The 15,882-nt window shown below is 37.8% G+C and overlaps 1 protein-coding gene across 2 annotated transcripts; it reads left to right on the forward strand.

Annotated features, from left to right (window-relative positions):
- The first annotated feature begins 1,094 nt into the window (after positions 1–1,094).
- LOC129453377 (uncharacterized) lies at positions 1,095–9,825 on the forward strand. Of its 2 annotated transcripts, XM_073871003.1 has the most exons (3): positions 1,095–5,143; positions 6,270–6,311; positions 7,837–9,825. In XM_073871003.1, the coding sequence occupies exon 1, from the start codon at positions 4,161–4,163 to the stop codon at positions 4,821–4,823; it is 663 nt and encodes a 220-aa protein (XP_073727104.1). In that variant the 5' UTR covers positions 1,095–4,160; the 3' UTR covers positions 4,824–5,143; positions 6,270–6,311; positions 7,837–9,825. The 2 variants fall into 2 exon arrangements, with proteins under 2 accessions (XP_073727104.1, XP_073727105.1); XM_073871004.1 differs by lacking the exon at positions 6,270–6,311.
- Positions 9,826–15,882: the final 6,057 nt, after the last annotated feature.

Below are 15,882 nucleotides of genomic sequence, written 5' to 3' on the forward strand. Positions count from 1 at the left end.
GATTGTTCTCGCCACGATTAGTTTGAGAAACAAGGTCGACATAAGCGATAAAGAAGAGGACGCCATTTCAGATTAGTTATCTTTCGTTTTCTCAGTTTCCTAATTAAAAGAGACCAGGTGCTATTCTGCAACTATAGCCCGATTGTTCTCACCACGATTAGTTTGAGAAACAAGGTCAAACAACCAATAAACAAGAGTACGTCATTTTAGATTAGGGAATTCGTCCGGCTGTACTTTGCTACATTAACAAAAAGTTGGTTATGTCAGGGAAAGCCAAGGCCAATCGAAATAATAAACAGAGAACGTCACTTTACGATTTAAGAAGTCCAGCTGTCATTTTAGATATGAAGAAGGATTCAGCTGCACATAAAACAAACAGATTAATTGTGGCAGACTGAGACCAATGAGAAGAACATACGTCATCTCAGATAAGAAGTGTTTGATCTTACTGTATAAAAATGGAGTCAGATGTTGGGAGGGCAGATGATCTTTTAGCGCCTCTATGAGGGGTATTGATTGTCTCACTTTGTTGGCTCGAGCGAATAAAGTAATTTTTGTTTGGCACCTGGAACCTTTGTCTCCTGAGTATTTTTTCTTATGAAGATTCAAGCTAAGACTTTTTGCCACAACATAACTTGGTGACCCCGCGACGTGATTGGACAGAGGCTACGGAGTGGAGGGCTGCAGACGGGCAGAGGTCGGTCAGGTCACACAAGGGCGCGCCACTATAGAGGTGAGCATAAATTTACTTGCTTATTCTGTATGGTGCTTGTGTGGTCTGCCGAAGGTAAGCCCTGAGCGGTGTTGATACTCCAGGTCTCTCCAAATTGAACACACAATTTGATACTTATAATATAAATTATTTGCTTCCATTAAGATAATGATAAAATACTGAATTGAAAAAGCAAAAAGGGTTCCAGATTCTAAACAGGTGTGCGTGTGAGTGCGGGTGTCGAGCTTCGTGCTCGAAAAAACCCTGCTTGGGCAGGTCACGCGAGAGGCGTGTCGGGCCTTGGGGTCCGGAGCTTGGTGCTCGAAAAAACCCTGCTTGGGCAGGTCGGGCCTTGGGGTCCGGAGCTTGGTGCTGTCGGGCCTTGGGGTCCGGAGCTTGGTGCTCGAAAAAACCCTGCTTGGGCAGGTCGGGCCTTGGGGTCCGGAGCTAGGTGCTCGAAAAAATATATAATTATTACACGGTGAGATTTAGATGCTCAAATCCTGTAGGTCAGGTGGTTGTAGGTACGGTCTATGTGTTATTTGTCTTGTTGCTTTGTGTTGTTTTTGTCAGTTATTGTAGCATTAAGTTGGTGAACTGTGTTAAAACTGCAATCAGTTTGTGTGTTATATATGAAGGTTGGGCTGATGAGAGAGTGTTCTTTTATGGCTGTGTCTTATTCAGCGTGGGAAAATGTTTGCCTGCTAGAACTGTGTGTGTGAAAAGATAAGAACTAAGAGAGCAGAGGAAGGAGGGGCTCATGGTGCATGAGAAAGAGAGTGAGAGAGATTTTTGTGAATAAAAAACTGTTTTGAGTGAGAGCATATGAGAGATCAGTGTGTGTGTCTATATGTGTGTGTTAGTGAAGATAAAGTGAGGCCTCTGTAAATATAAACTGTAAATATGAGTGATTTTATCTTTAAAAAAATAGCTTTTGATCTTATTTTTCATTTTCTCATTTTCTTTTTGCCTTAATATACCTGATGAAGTAATTATGGATGATAATAACTTAAAATATAAGAAACGTGTATTTATAGCAGCCAGGGATGTTCATATTGTATATAATAATAATTGTTAATGCATGGTGACACAAAGTTGGCCCCTAAATGACACAAATTATTAAAACCAAAACTTTTTGAAATGCATCCTGCTTTAGAAATGACCTCTGTGGTAGATGCAATCTGCCCTTTTTAGATATTAATCATCTGGACTGATCACGTTTTCTTTGATGAGGTAATGTTGCCTGAATATCTGATAATGTACTGTATGAATCTTGATTCTGTTGTTGATCTGTCGCTGCTGTTTGCACGTTTAAATGAGATAAAATGTTTTGTTTTTAATCAGGTCACAGACAACCGTCAACTATTTTTACTCAATGACAATTTAATATTAAAATCTTATAAGTTAATGGTTAATATTCAGTTAATAAGATGCGGTTGTCGGTTGTGAAAATTAACTGATATGAACATCCCTATTAGCAGCAGAAAGAGTGTGAAATGCTTAAATTCAAATTGAAATAAGAGATATTAACAATAACTTCTGGAAAAGCATTTAGCAAATATTTAGCAGTAATATAAATAAATAGACTGATATCTGAGATAATTAGTGGAAGTACAAAAGTTACCAGAGGTAGAGAAAAAGTGGCCATAGATAACCTGGCAAGTAATAATTAGAATCCTTTGTGGAATGTCATGTTGATAGAATATTTAGATGAGGTTTGCTCATACAACCTTCAGAGATCAAGTAGGCCACGTACGCCTGAAACTGGAAATAATAATATTTTGGAAATATTATTTATGAGTGAAGTTGTCTATTTATTCATTGGTCACCCCTTATTTTGTATTAGGGAATATACAATAATTATTACATAATAGTAAACAATAATAAACAATATTATGAATAAATAAATGAATAATTAAAAATAATCCGTGATAAGAGTATATTTGTAAATAAGACCGGTGGATTGTGAATGTAGGCCTTTGATTGCCTGTGACAGAGAGAATGTAATAAGAATATTTGTGGGAGAATTTGAGGGAGGAACCTTGAAGAAATAAATTTTCCAAATTGACCTATGTAATTAATTCTAATTATGGTGAAGTGTGTTTACAGACATGGCATCCATATCATTGGAAAGGCTGAAGTCCAGACATCCTATCAGCACGGATTTGATTACAAGAACTTCCAAACAAATGGACCAAACAAATGGACCAAACATACCAAACACTTGAGGACAAAATGGCCAGAGGATGGGACATTTGAGGTAACAGTGTGTGAGGACGTGGAAAATTTGTAGAAATTACAAACCCTAAGAGCGAAATATGAGAAGAGATGAGAAAATAGTAATAATAATAATGATGATAATAATAAAATAATAGTTTTTAATTTATTTAAAAAAGGAGGGACTTAACTTTTTAAAATTTAGAGTAAATAGATTTAGAATAAAGAGATTCTAAAAGAAGATGATAAAAAGTTGTAGACAAAGGAAAAAGGTCTCCTCTAGGGATGAGGGATTTAAAAAACCAATTACCAATAATTACAGGTGACATACAATTTGAGGACAGAATATAATTGGAGCCAGACCAATCACAGGCTAGAGCACAACCCCTTTTACAAACCCCTAAACTCATCACAAACACAGATGAGCCCACAAGCCCAATAAAAAAAAAAAAAAACAGACAGCAAACCAAGGCCACAACCCAGTTCTTAACCCAGTTCCGATGCAGCCAAAACATTAGGAAAGATGTTAACACCCCCTGAGATACATAAGGCATATGATAGTGTAGCCACAGCCCTACATCGGATAACACCCCTAGACGTAGGCAGAACAGAAAGGCTTAAGTTAAGGATGGACAAATTTAGGAATGACATTTTAGAAAAAGTAAATGATACAACACCGACAGGAAGTGTAGAGTAGGGACTAGGCAGGCTGGAGAAACAGAGCAGTAAAAGCTACAAGCAAGAGGAAAATTCAAGCAAGCAGCCGGTATCTCAAGGATGGAGAGAGAGGGTGCAAGGATTTAAAGTGTGAGACTGGACGCTGGGTAAACGTTGGACAAGAACAGCAAGCTGCATGGATTTATGCCAAGAGACAATGTTTATGTTGAAGAACCCAGAAATACATCAATGTGCCTGATTTTGATAAACGGACAACAAGGACAATGCAAACCCTGGGCCACTCAGGATTTTGATGGACTAGCTGCACGCCTTCCAGAAATACATGAAGGAGCCGGAAAATGGATACAAACTTTTGAGCAAAAGACAGCAGGGTGTGTCTCGGCCATAGGAGATATCAAGGCCCTGTTGGCAAAGTGTGTCGGTGGAACAAAGTTGAATGAACTTTTGAATGATGCTGGACTGAGAATTGCAATTGACAACATCAGAAGAGATAAAATGACCTTTGCCCCCCTTCAGGAAGAGAACGTGGACAACAATACACAGAGAATACCCCATGCAGATTGACCCGAAGATGCTGAGAGGTGATCCGATTGGTGAAACAGAAAATCCAACAGCATATATACAAGAACAGCTGAAACGGTGGTGTGGAGAACTGGAAAAAGACCCGGAAGAAGACTTTGTTTTAGCTGCACTGTTCAGAAAGGCAATAGTGGAAGCTGTGCCACCACCGGTTAAAACCAAACTCGAAGATGTAGTAGAACTGAACTCCAAATCACACAAGGAGTTCTGTGATCATGTTTCACATGCAGTCAAGCAACACCAAAAGAATGAGCTGAAGGCAACAACAACAGAGAGAGAGAGGGAGAGAGAGATGCAGAGGGGGCTGGCAAAGTTACAGCGGGACGACTTTGTGAGCAAAACTAAGAAAAAAGCACTGAAGGAGAAACAACCAGCTTTAAGGGCGCTCATCAACACACCTGCCCCCACCATCCAGCAAACACAGATAGCAACACCAGCCCAACCCACTCCAGGAAATGCTCAACAGCAAGCCACTCTCATTGTTATCTGTGCAAAGCCAAAACAGCAAAACAGCAGTAATGGACAAAAACACCAAGGAGGCAGAGGACAAGAAAGAACAAAAAGATCATGTGATAGATGCTGGGGCTGTGAAGATGCTGGGGCAGCATGGACACTTCAGAAGCGAATGTCCGAATAACCCATCTAATTAAGATCAACAAAACTGACAGCAGAATTAACAAGGCGGACGGTTGAACCAACAACACTGGCATCCAAACCAGAGACAGTAAGGCCCACCCAGAGCAGCAGCAGCAGTCACAACAACAATCACAGTGTGGTCCAGTGAATCTGTGGTGTGGGCCAGACCAAAGCTACTAAGGTTGCCCAGAGGATTCTAACGGGAGGGGCCAACATCCATTGATAACTGACAATGCTGACGACAGATTATTGACTCTGCAGGTTGAAGTTGAAGGCAAGTCTGAACCTATGATGACTGACACTGGAGCAACTTACACATGCGTAAGTCCAAATTATACCACACACCTCCACCTGTCTGAAAATTTTGAAAAACAAGCAGGATTTTAAGGAAAAAACCCAGCTGACACCTCTGACTGCTCCAGTCTGTCTGTAAGCAAAAGTAAAACAAGTGACTTTAGCAAGATTAGCTTCTGAGCACACCCATTAATTATTAGAAATAGATGCCCTATGTAGATTAAAATAGCAGATATCTTGTTCCCCTGATGGAATTTATATTAACAGTAAGGCAGTTAGAAAAATTACAATGATGACACCACAAGTAAACTTATATTGAATAGGAAAATTTAGAATAGAATATATACATGATAATTACAAAATGGAAAAAGTTTGTGAAAGAGCAAATTAATGAACATAGAAGGTACAGTCTGAATTTTTACTGTATTATGATGTATGACCCCTTATGCAGAACAGATCTAGAAAAAGAGTGAATAAATAAGAAGGAAGGATAGAAAGTTCCCCTGATTTCCCCACATATAGAATAGCACCCCAAGTTACAGCTTCACAGATAGACACTTGATTGAAAAAAATAAATAAATAAATAAATAAAAATAGAAGGATTTTTGACTCTACAGCACATGTAACTATTTTGCAGGCAAATAAATTAAGTATTAAGATCTTAGCCATATGATGAAAAATAAAATAGGGAACGCAGTAAAATTCTATACTGCTCATTTTGGAAGAGAGGAGAAACAAGAAAGTTGGTTCTGGCAGTAGTTGCAACTGATAAGATAGAGATGCTTTGGCAGTCATCCCAGAAATACAGGCAGGCCTATCAGAAATAGAGCAGCTGATTTAAACTAATTTCTGGACAAGCTAAAACATATGTAAGTTTAACAAAAATTAGCAAAATACCCATTGTGACAGGAAACAAGAAAATGTTAGAAGCACTATTGAGGCATTAGGAGTTTTTAGTAGAAACAACAAGGTATTGTAAAACACCAATATTTTCTGTAGCTAAAGCTTTATTTTTATACATGATTGGAGAAATATAAATGATGAATTTGAAGATTGGCCAGCACACAGTAAGTTCCGGATCCACACACACTGTTAGTATCCCTCCTGAAGTAAAATATTTCAATGAAATTGACTTATGCTCTGCTTTCTTTAGTATTTTACTGGACGAGAAATGCAGAAACTTTTACCTACAAAGGTAAACAACTCACTTATTCTATATTACTGAAAAATTTCCTCATTTACTTTGCATTTTCAATTAATTAATTATTAAAAACAGATTTGAAAAGATCTAGTGTTGGACAATGCGCTGTTCCAATATGTGGATGACCTATTAATTTACTATCCCACACTTGACCCATGCTAGCCTGACGTTGTCATACTCAATTCGAGGCCCCGTTTTTTCAAATTGTGGTGGGCGGGGCTAAGATCGGCTGGCACCCAGGCTAGACCCATGCTGTAAAGATTATAAAACTATTGAATAAATTATCTGAGGGGGGAGGCACAAAGCCTCTAGAGCTAAATTACAACATTGTTAAACATAAGTTAAATATTTGATAAGATTAATTGCATATAAGACTGAAATTATGACCCAGCAAATTAGGAGGCATAAGCAATGCACTTATGCCACAAAGGAAAAAACATGACAGAGTTTAACTTTGATAGGATAGAAGATCATTTAACAAAGATTGCATATCCCTAAAATCATTAATAATTGGGTGAAGCAACAAAATTTAAGTGCCTTACTTTTACTTTAAAGCATTCATATTATAAAATTGAGACATATCTGTAGCCCCAAGTGTGTGTGATGAAGATTACTCATTAGATTATAATGTCTCAACAGGGGAAATAAATGTGGGAAAAAAAATCCATAATAATTGCATCACAATTTGACATTTGGATAAATATATGTTTTGGCAAAATTTATATGTCAGAACTTGGTTTAATCTGTGAGCTAACAACATTCACAGACAATTTCACAATAATACAGGTAACTAGGAAGACCTGTAAAAACCAGATTATAACTTTTTCCTGTTACAAAAACAAAAAAAAAAAAAACTTGTTGTAGCTGAATGTTTTGGGATATGTGGGAGAAATGTCTTAAGATACACACTCAAAAATGCTTGTGTGCTAGTTAACTTAGCCCAGGCCATTAGTTTTTAAATGTGAAATTTATATAACCTTGTTAAACCCCTGCTCTTTATTTTTGTGTAGTTTGGGTTTTTCTCTGTCCTAGTAGTGGTTGTCCATTTGGAAGGGGACAGAAACCAATTATCTATGACACCTGAGGTATAACTATTTAAGAGCTGGTACCTCAATTGGGTGGTAACAAACCTGATGAGCATGTTGAGCCCTGACCACTTTATGATAGAATAAAAAGAGCATATCAAATTGCCAATTCTTTTATGATTGGATAGATTATATTGATCAGCCAAGAGGAATACCAAATGATATCTGAATTCTAAATTTGGATTTAAATTCACACTGGTTTGGATCTGAAAGGATTAATAATCTCTATTACAATTAGAATCAATTTATTAACTATAGTGATGATAAAATGAAGCTGATAGAACAAGTAAGACTTAATGATGGTACTGATTTGAAAATTGATAACTGGTTTGCTTTTTTCCTGGGGAGCTTGGCTAACCAAAACCAATATTTCATGTTATATTGCAATTGTTGTTTTTTTTCTTGCTCTTCTGTTGTGTTCTATCTATCTCCAGGTCTGTGGTGGCTAAGGCAACTGCCAAGCAGATGGCAGTACAAACAGGGACTAAGTGTTCACCAAAGTCCTGACGGCCTAATGCTAAACATACATACTACATCGTTAGTTGACACCACACCACCAGCTGACAATACTTATGAAACTATGGATTAAAATGTTACATTCTTTTGTTTCTTTCTTTTCCATCTTTTTGTGATATGTTTGGTTAGTAAGGGAGCAAGTTTATAATTGTATTTCTTTTATTGTTTTTCAGTATTAGTTACAAATCATTAGTCCTGAGTAGGCAGGAAGTTAGAGAAATTTTGTTTTTAAACTTTGTTTTCATCTTTAATTTCCCCTCTTGTGTGGTGACTGTAGGTCCTGGTGTCTTTTTAGGTATAAAATCCAGGGGACAAATTGTCTAGCTCGGCCGCACAACGGGGGACAATGTAAAGATGTGAAGTATACCATATAATACACATAGACTCGTATTACCAAACACAGATATCGGAGCACAACTTCACCTCAACGACTACACTAAAGAGTGTCTCAGATAGCGCCCCTGGTGACCGGAAAAGCTAGGGGTTCCTCTGAGAACGAAGGTCCATCATTGTGCATTCGCTGGGAATATAATCGTTGCACTAAAGTTACACACATCACCGTTATATTATTAAAAGTAGATTGTCTAGATATTTTGACTACTGATATACTACACTACTGAATTTTTACTGCTGTATTACACTACAGTTGTATCTCTCTACCTGAACTGAATCTTAATCTTTAATTAATCAATATATTTACTACTGATCATGGCTTATTTTGATTGATATATTTTCTTTCTGCATTCTTTAGTAATGATAAGTCTTACACATTTTAAAATTACTGAATTTGATTTTACATGTGTCTTTCTTTTTCTTAATTACAAATAATGAGATATTAATTGTTTTTGAACATTTTCATTTTTGGGTTCCTTTAGTATGTACAGGGTCCAAGAATCTTTTTTCCTTCTTTTAAGCTAATATACTCACTTAAACAAACAAGAATGGTGCCATTTTGGGAAGGTTTTTGATTCTTGTTCCCTTAAGGGAGTGAGTGCTGCATCTTAACTGCGTCTGTGTTAGGATCTGCATGGAACTTTTGATCCATGAAAGCTCTTAGCTAGTATAACATCATGTGCGACAACGTTCTGCTGCAGCACTCTCATTATGTGATGTTTTCTTAAAGGTACCCCCTCATGTTTGATGGACTCAGGAGTCCATAAGGGGGGAATATATAGTAGTTTTTGATGGGTAAATTACTGATCATATGCTGTATTAATATTATATTAGGCCTAAGGCCTACACAAGGCTATATGACACCCAGTTAAACTTTAGTTTTCTCAGTTAACTTTCGTTTCCTAATTAAAAGAGTCCAGGTGCTATCCTGCAACTATACCCCGATTGTTCTCGCCACGATTAGTTTGAGAAACAAGGTCGACATAAGCGATAAAGAAGAGGACGCCATTTCAGATTAGTTATCTTTCGTTTTCTCAGTTTCCTAATTAAAAGAGACCAGGTGCTATTCTGCAACTATAGCCCGATTGTTCTCGCCACGATTAGTTTGAGAAACAAGGTCAAACAACCAATAAACAAGAGTACGTCATTTTAGATTAGAGAATTCGTCCGGCTGTACTTTGCTACATTAACAAAAAGTTGGTTCTGTCAGGGAAAGCCACGGCCAATCGAAATAATAAACAGAGAACGTCACTTTAAGATTTAAGAAGTCCAGCTGTCATTTTAGATATGAAGAAGGATTCAGCTGCACATAAAACAAACAGATTAATTGTGGCAGACTGAGACCAATGAGAAGAACATACGTCATCTCAGATAAGAAGTGTTTGATCTTACTGTATAAAAATGGAGTCAGATGTTGGGAGGGCAGATGATCTTTTAGCGCCTCTATGAGGGGTATTGATTGTCTCACTTTGTTGGCTCGAGCGAATAAAGTAATTTTTGTTTGGCACCTGGAACCTTTGTCTCCTGAGTATTTTTTCTTATGAAGATTCAAGCTAAGACTTTTTGCCACAACAATAACTGCATGTAAGGTATCATCTGATCACATTGTAAAGGTAGAAAATAACTGCAAGATAGGTAACATCTGATTGCAATGTAAAGATTAAATGTAACTGCACGACAGGTAACATCTGATCACATTGTAAAGGTTTTATGTAACTGCATGACAGGTAAAGGTTAAAATAACTTCATGACAGGATATCATCTGATCACATTGTAAAGATTTAATATAACTGCATGACAGGTTTCATCTGTTCACATTGTAAAGGTTTAAAATAACTTTATGACTAGATATCATCTGATCACATTGTAAAGGTTATATGTAACTGCATGACAGGTAAAGATTAAAATAACTTCATACAGGATATCATCTGATCACATTGTAAAGGTTTAATGTAACTGCAAGACAGGTTACATCTGATCACATTGTAAAGGTTTTATGTAACTGCATGACAGGATATCATCTGATCACATTGTAAAGGTTGTATGTAACTGCATGACAGGTAAAGGTTAAAATAACTTCATGACAGGATATCATCCGATCATATTGTAAAGGCTTAATGTAACTGCAAGACAGGTAACATCTGTTCACATTGTAAAGGCTTAATATAGCTGCACGACATGTAACATCTGATCACATTGTAACGGTTTAAATTACAGGATATCATCTGATCATATTGTAAAGGTACTGTCATGTAACTGCATGACAGGTAAAGGTTTGATAGAACTGCATGGCAGGTAACATCTGTTCACATTGTAAAGGTTTAATATAAGTGCATGACAGGATATCACCTGATCACTTTGTAAAGGTTTTATGTAACTGCATGACAAGTAAAGGTTTGATAGAACTGCATGACAGGTAACATCTGTTCACATTGTAAAGGTTTTATGTAACTGCATAACAGGTAAAGGTTAAAATAACTTCATGACAGGATATCATCTGATCACATTGTAAAGCAGGGACGTGCACACAGGGGGTTGCTCAGATTGCCAGGGCAACTGCCCATATGCCCTTCTCGACTGAAGTTGCCCTTCCGTGGTGGAAAAAAATAAATTGTACTTTTACTTCGTTTACCCCCTGTCAACACACCCATGTGGGGCCCATAAGGGATGGATATGAGCCGGTGAGTGGGCCCCATGTGGGCTGCCCAGATGGGGCCCAGTTAGTTTTGTCTGGGGGTTCCATGGTGGCCCCACATGGGTTTGCCCAGATGGGTTGAAGATGGGCTCTTGATGGGCCCCTTATGGGGCCCATATGGGTAGACGAGGTAGATCCCATATAGGACCCACATGAGACTACCCACATGGGTTAATGATGGGGCCCAGATAGGACTTATTTAGGGCACTTATGAGTTACAACTGGTATATTTATGGGCTACAATATTTGTTGGTTTGGGTTACCTTATTTTACAGTAAACCCCTAAATACAAAACTTCCATGTATTAAACTTCAAATAAAATGTTAAAGGTATTCAATGAACAGAAAACAGCAGTTCATGCTTTACTTCATTATGCAGTTTATTAATAATTTGAACATGACTATTAGGACTTGTCATTCCAAGGTTTTGCCTTGGTGAAATGATGGTAACTAATTAATGAGAGAAATTCAAATTTTGGATGAACATAACCCTGTAAATTTAACTTTTTCTTTCTTTCTTTAGTTGTGTTTTATAAAGTTTTAAATGTACAAGACATGAGGAAAAGTAATTAATTACAGATTTTTAATTTTTTGATGGACTAACGCTTCAATTCGCTCTTGTAAAACTTTATTTGGAAAAACTTGTTTTTATATATGCATATCAGAAAAATCTAAAATAAAGGTTTACACAAATTAGACAACATTACTGCAGCTCCTCACTCCTATGTTGTCACTGTCCCAACGGCCCTTTGAAAAAAATATATAAAATTACCCTTCATGACATTATTTTAAAGGGTAAGTTCATCCAAAAATGAAAATAATGTGATTTATTACTTTCCCTCATGTTATTCCACACTCGTAAGACCTTTGTTAATCTTTAGAACTCAAATTAAGATATTTTTGATGAAATCTGATGGCTCAGTGAGGCCTGCATAGCCAGCAATGACATTTCCTCTGTCAAGATTCATTAATGTACTAAAAAGATATTTAAAAAAGTTCATGTAAGTGTAGTGGTTTAATTAATATTAAACCACTACACTTACATGAACTTTTTTAAATATCTTTTCATTATAAAGTGATGAGAATTTTTTTGTGTGCAAAAAACAAAAGAAAAAGAACCCCACTTATATAGTGATGGCTAATTAGCCATCACTATATAAGTGGGGTTCTTTTTCTTTTTAAAATTTTAAAACAGTGTTTCAGAAAGCATCGAAGCGGTTATGAATCAGCGTGTCGAATCATGATTCAGATCGTGTGTCAAGCCACCACACTGCTGAAATCACGTGACTTTGGAGCTTCGAACGCCTGATTCAACACTGTTGCTGCGTCCAAAACCACCTACTTCATAGTACACAAATCGACAATGGTTTGAAAAAAGGAAAAAAATTGAGTAACCAACACGTGAATCAGGCACGAAAATGAAAGTCGTGCCACGGACACGTGAAAACGTGGAAATACGTAGCTTAAACAGTCAAAACATTTTGAGCTGAATTCAAAACCAGTCACATTCCTATGGTTATCTGTGCTATTCACCTGACCAACGGTGAGCTCGAACTGCTTCACTGCAGAAGCTGCCTTGAAGGCTCCGGTTAAGGACTTTCATTGGTCATTTTTGTGAACCAATCAAATTTCTTACTGCCCCTGAGCTCATGTTTAAGTAAAACTCCTATCTGAACTGGTTTGGGGAAAAAAATCAAGCGCATAGCGTGGACGCTTCGCTATCCCATGATGCCCCGGGAGAGGGAGAAGAAGAAGAGGCATGCGGCTATTTTCGCGCTGAAATGACATGACGTGATGACGACGTATGTCACGTGATGTAGCAACATGGCGGATGTAGTATGTCCGAATCTTATTCATACTACCAGGATTCATACTATACAGTACCTACTGTTTTAACGGCAAGTAAGTAGGTACTTCATCTAATTCAGTACCTACTATACGGTATGCGGTTTCGGACGCAGCCACTGATTTATATAAAAGCTCCGATACTTCCTTTCAGTGGTTCTTAAACTTCTTCAGCGTACGGCCCCCCTTGTATATGGTGCATTCCTTCGCGGCCCCCCAAATTTTTTTTATAACAAATTTGTTCTAAAACGTAACATTTAATAAGACAAAACATATTAAAGTATACAAAGTAGTGCTGTTGGTTAGTAGCCTTGTTTTTTTTTTAGGTTTCATTACACAGAATTCATGATAAATTAATGTGTTTTATGAAATGTCATAAAACTGGGCCCCCTGGCACCATCTTGCGGCCCCCCTGGGGGTCCCGCCCCCCAGTTTGAGAACCACAGCCTTAAATAGTGTTTTGAAATCAGCCATTACTATAAGTTGTTACTTTGTTTTTTAGGCACACCGAAAATATTCTTGTCACTTTAAATTATAAATATTAAACCACTAAACTCACATAAACTGATTTTAATATGTTTTTAGTACATTAATCAATCTTGAGAGAGGAAATGTCATTGTTGTCAATGCAGACCTCACTGAACCATCAGATTTAATAAAAAATATCTGAATTTTTGTTCTGAGGATGAATGAAGGTCTTACAGGTGTAGAACGACATAAGGGTGAGTAATTAATTAATTTTTTTCATTTTTGGGTGAACTTAGCCGTTTTAATCTCAGACAGGTCAGAATTATTTAGCATATTTAGAAAACCCATGATTCAATATCTTTTGGCTATGATCATATTAGGATCACATGTTCCCACAACCCAGCTAACAAAAAAAAAATTCTAAGAATTTTCCCTGAAAGTTCCCATTGTTTCCCAAAAATGTTTTGCCAACATAAAAAGTGTCCAGTTTTCTTGACGCTCTAAGAATGTTTCTGGGTTGTCTGAACGTTAAAAAGTGTCCAGTTTTCTTGACGCTCTAAGAATGTTTCTGGGTTGTCTGAACGTTAGAGGAATGTTACAATGTCATGATTTTACAGTTTAAAACAACTGTTTTTATATATTGACTTTTTGTCTTATGTAAATGATAGAGAAACATTGCATTTTATTATTTAAAAGAAACATTATTTCTGATTGTTCGGTAAAAATGTTGCTGTAGAAAACACTATTCACTTATTGGGTTTAGATGTTGATGTTTTGTTCCCTTTCAGTCGGTCACTACGACGTCACGTCGTGGCCGACGAATTGGGAATTGGGAACTCGCTTAGAGAGACCAATCTGCTTCGTAAACTACTAAAACGCCTATGAACTTGGCATTGAGATATTTGCATAATGCTGGCGCCGCCCCGCCAGGGGCCTTTATAAGCAGCAGGTGCAAATATGGAAATTAGCTTTTTCGCTTCGAAAGCCGGCATTATCTGCTAATTCAATTCAATTCAATTCAATTTTATTTATATAGCGCTTTTCACAATACTCAATTGTTTCAAAGCAGCTTTACATTAATAGAAGCAGTAAAAGCACAGAAAAATGACAGATAGCACAACATAATACACAATAGCATAAGCTGTCAAATTTGCTGAGGCTATGACTCGACATTATGAACGAGCGTATTACTAATGTAACGTCTAGGAGAAGATGCTAAATTAAGCCCAAGCAGGCTACCTCCCCGGGGTAAAAAACCCCCTAGGAGAAAAAAACAAAAACCCCGGGTTGTTGAGCCGAGGAAAAAAAAATAAAAAGTCCTAGGAGGGAAAAACCCTTGGGAGATATATATGTATATAAACACATATAAACGGATAAGGAGATTAAGCGGGGATTAAGCGGGGTTTAAGCGGGTTCTGCCGGTGGTCGTTGGTCAGGCATCAGCTGGGCATCACAGTGATGGACGACCAGTAGATCAGAGGTGAGTCGACTTTCACATCTACCGGAACTGGGTCTGTTTGTCCCATTGTCCTCAGGGTCGAGGACAGGACAGGGAGAGAAAAACAGAATCATATTAGCGTAGGGGCCGTTCACATGTAATGCAAGTGTCACACAGTGATGTGGTTTAATCAGCTTAGTTTCAGACAGACTAACTATTGCGGCATAATTATATTATCCACAGCTGAGGATTTTGCAAATTGGGGGCCCACTGCGACGGTATATATGTTAACTAAGGGTCACCTTCTGATTTTTAAGAGAAAGAGAAAATGAAACCTGTCGACCCGTTTGACTAAGGCCTGTAACCCCACTGTCGTCGTTAATGCAGGTTCAGTGGCAAACGGGTCTATATTGCATGCTATTTACAAGATCATGAGAAAACGCCAACATCGCAACCTGACCATACGTGCCAACCCGTTTGACTAAGGCTGGAGGCCCCACTGTCGTCGTTAATGTAGGTTCAGTGGCAAACGGGTCTGTATGGCATACTATTCACAAGACACAAAAAAGCGCCAAAATCGCAACCCGACCATACGTGCCAACCCGTTTGACTAAGGCTGGAAGCCCCACTGTCGTCGTTAATGCAGGTTCAGTGGCAAACGGGTCTGTATGGCATAGTATTCGCAATATAAAGAAAGCGCCAAAAGCCCAACCCAACCATACGTGCCAACCCGTTTGACTAAGGCTGGATGCCCCACTGACGCCGTTAATGCACGATCAGTGGCAAACGGGTTTGTATGGCATACTATTCACAAGAACACGAAAGTTCCAAAATCGCAATCCGACTATACGTTAAGATAAGGTTTTTATTTATTTATTTGGTTGGTCTGTTTTATGACCGCGAGTGCTTTGTTCGGTACAAATAACTATTTCGAGTTAAGTACTTTTACTAGACAAATTATGCGAATGCTTTGTTGAAGAGAAAAGTTTTAAGTCTAGATTTAAAATTATCGACTGTGTCTGATTCTCGGACATCGGTTGGTAAATCATTCCAGAGCTTAGGGGCTAAGTAGGAAAATGACCTTCCACTTTTAGACACTTTTGATAGTCTAGGGATAATCAAGAGA

Source organism: Misgurnus anguillicaudatus, chromosome 9 (assembly GCF_027580225.2).
Source record: "Misgurnus anguillicaudatus chromosome 9, ASM2758022v2, whole genome shotgun sequence".
Lineage (NCBI taxonomy): Eukaryota > Metazoa > Chordata > Actinopteri > Cypriniformes > Cobitidae > Misgurnus > Misgurnus anguillicaudatus.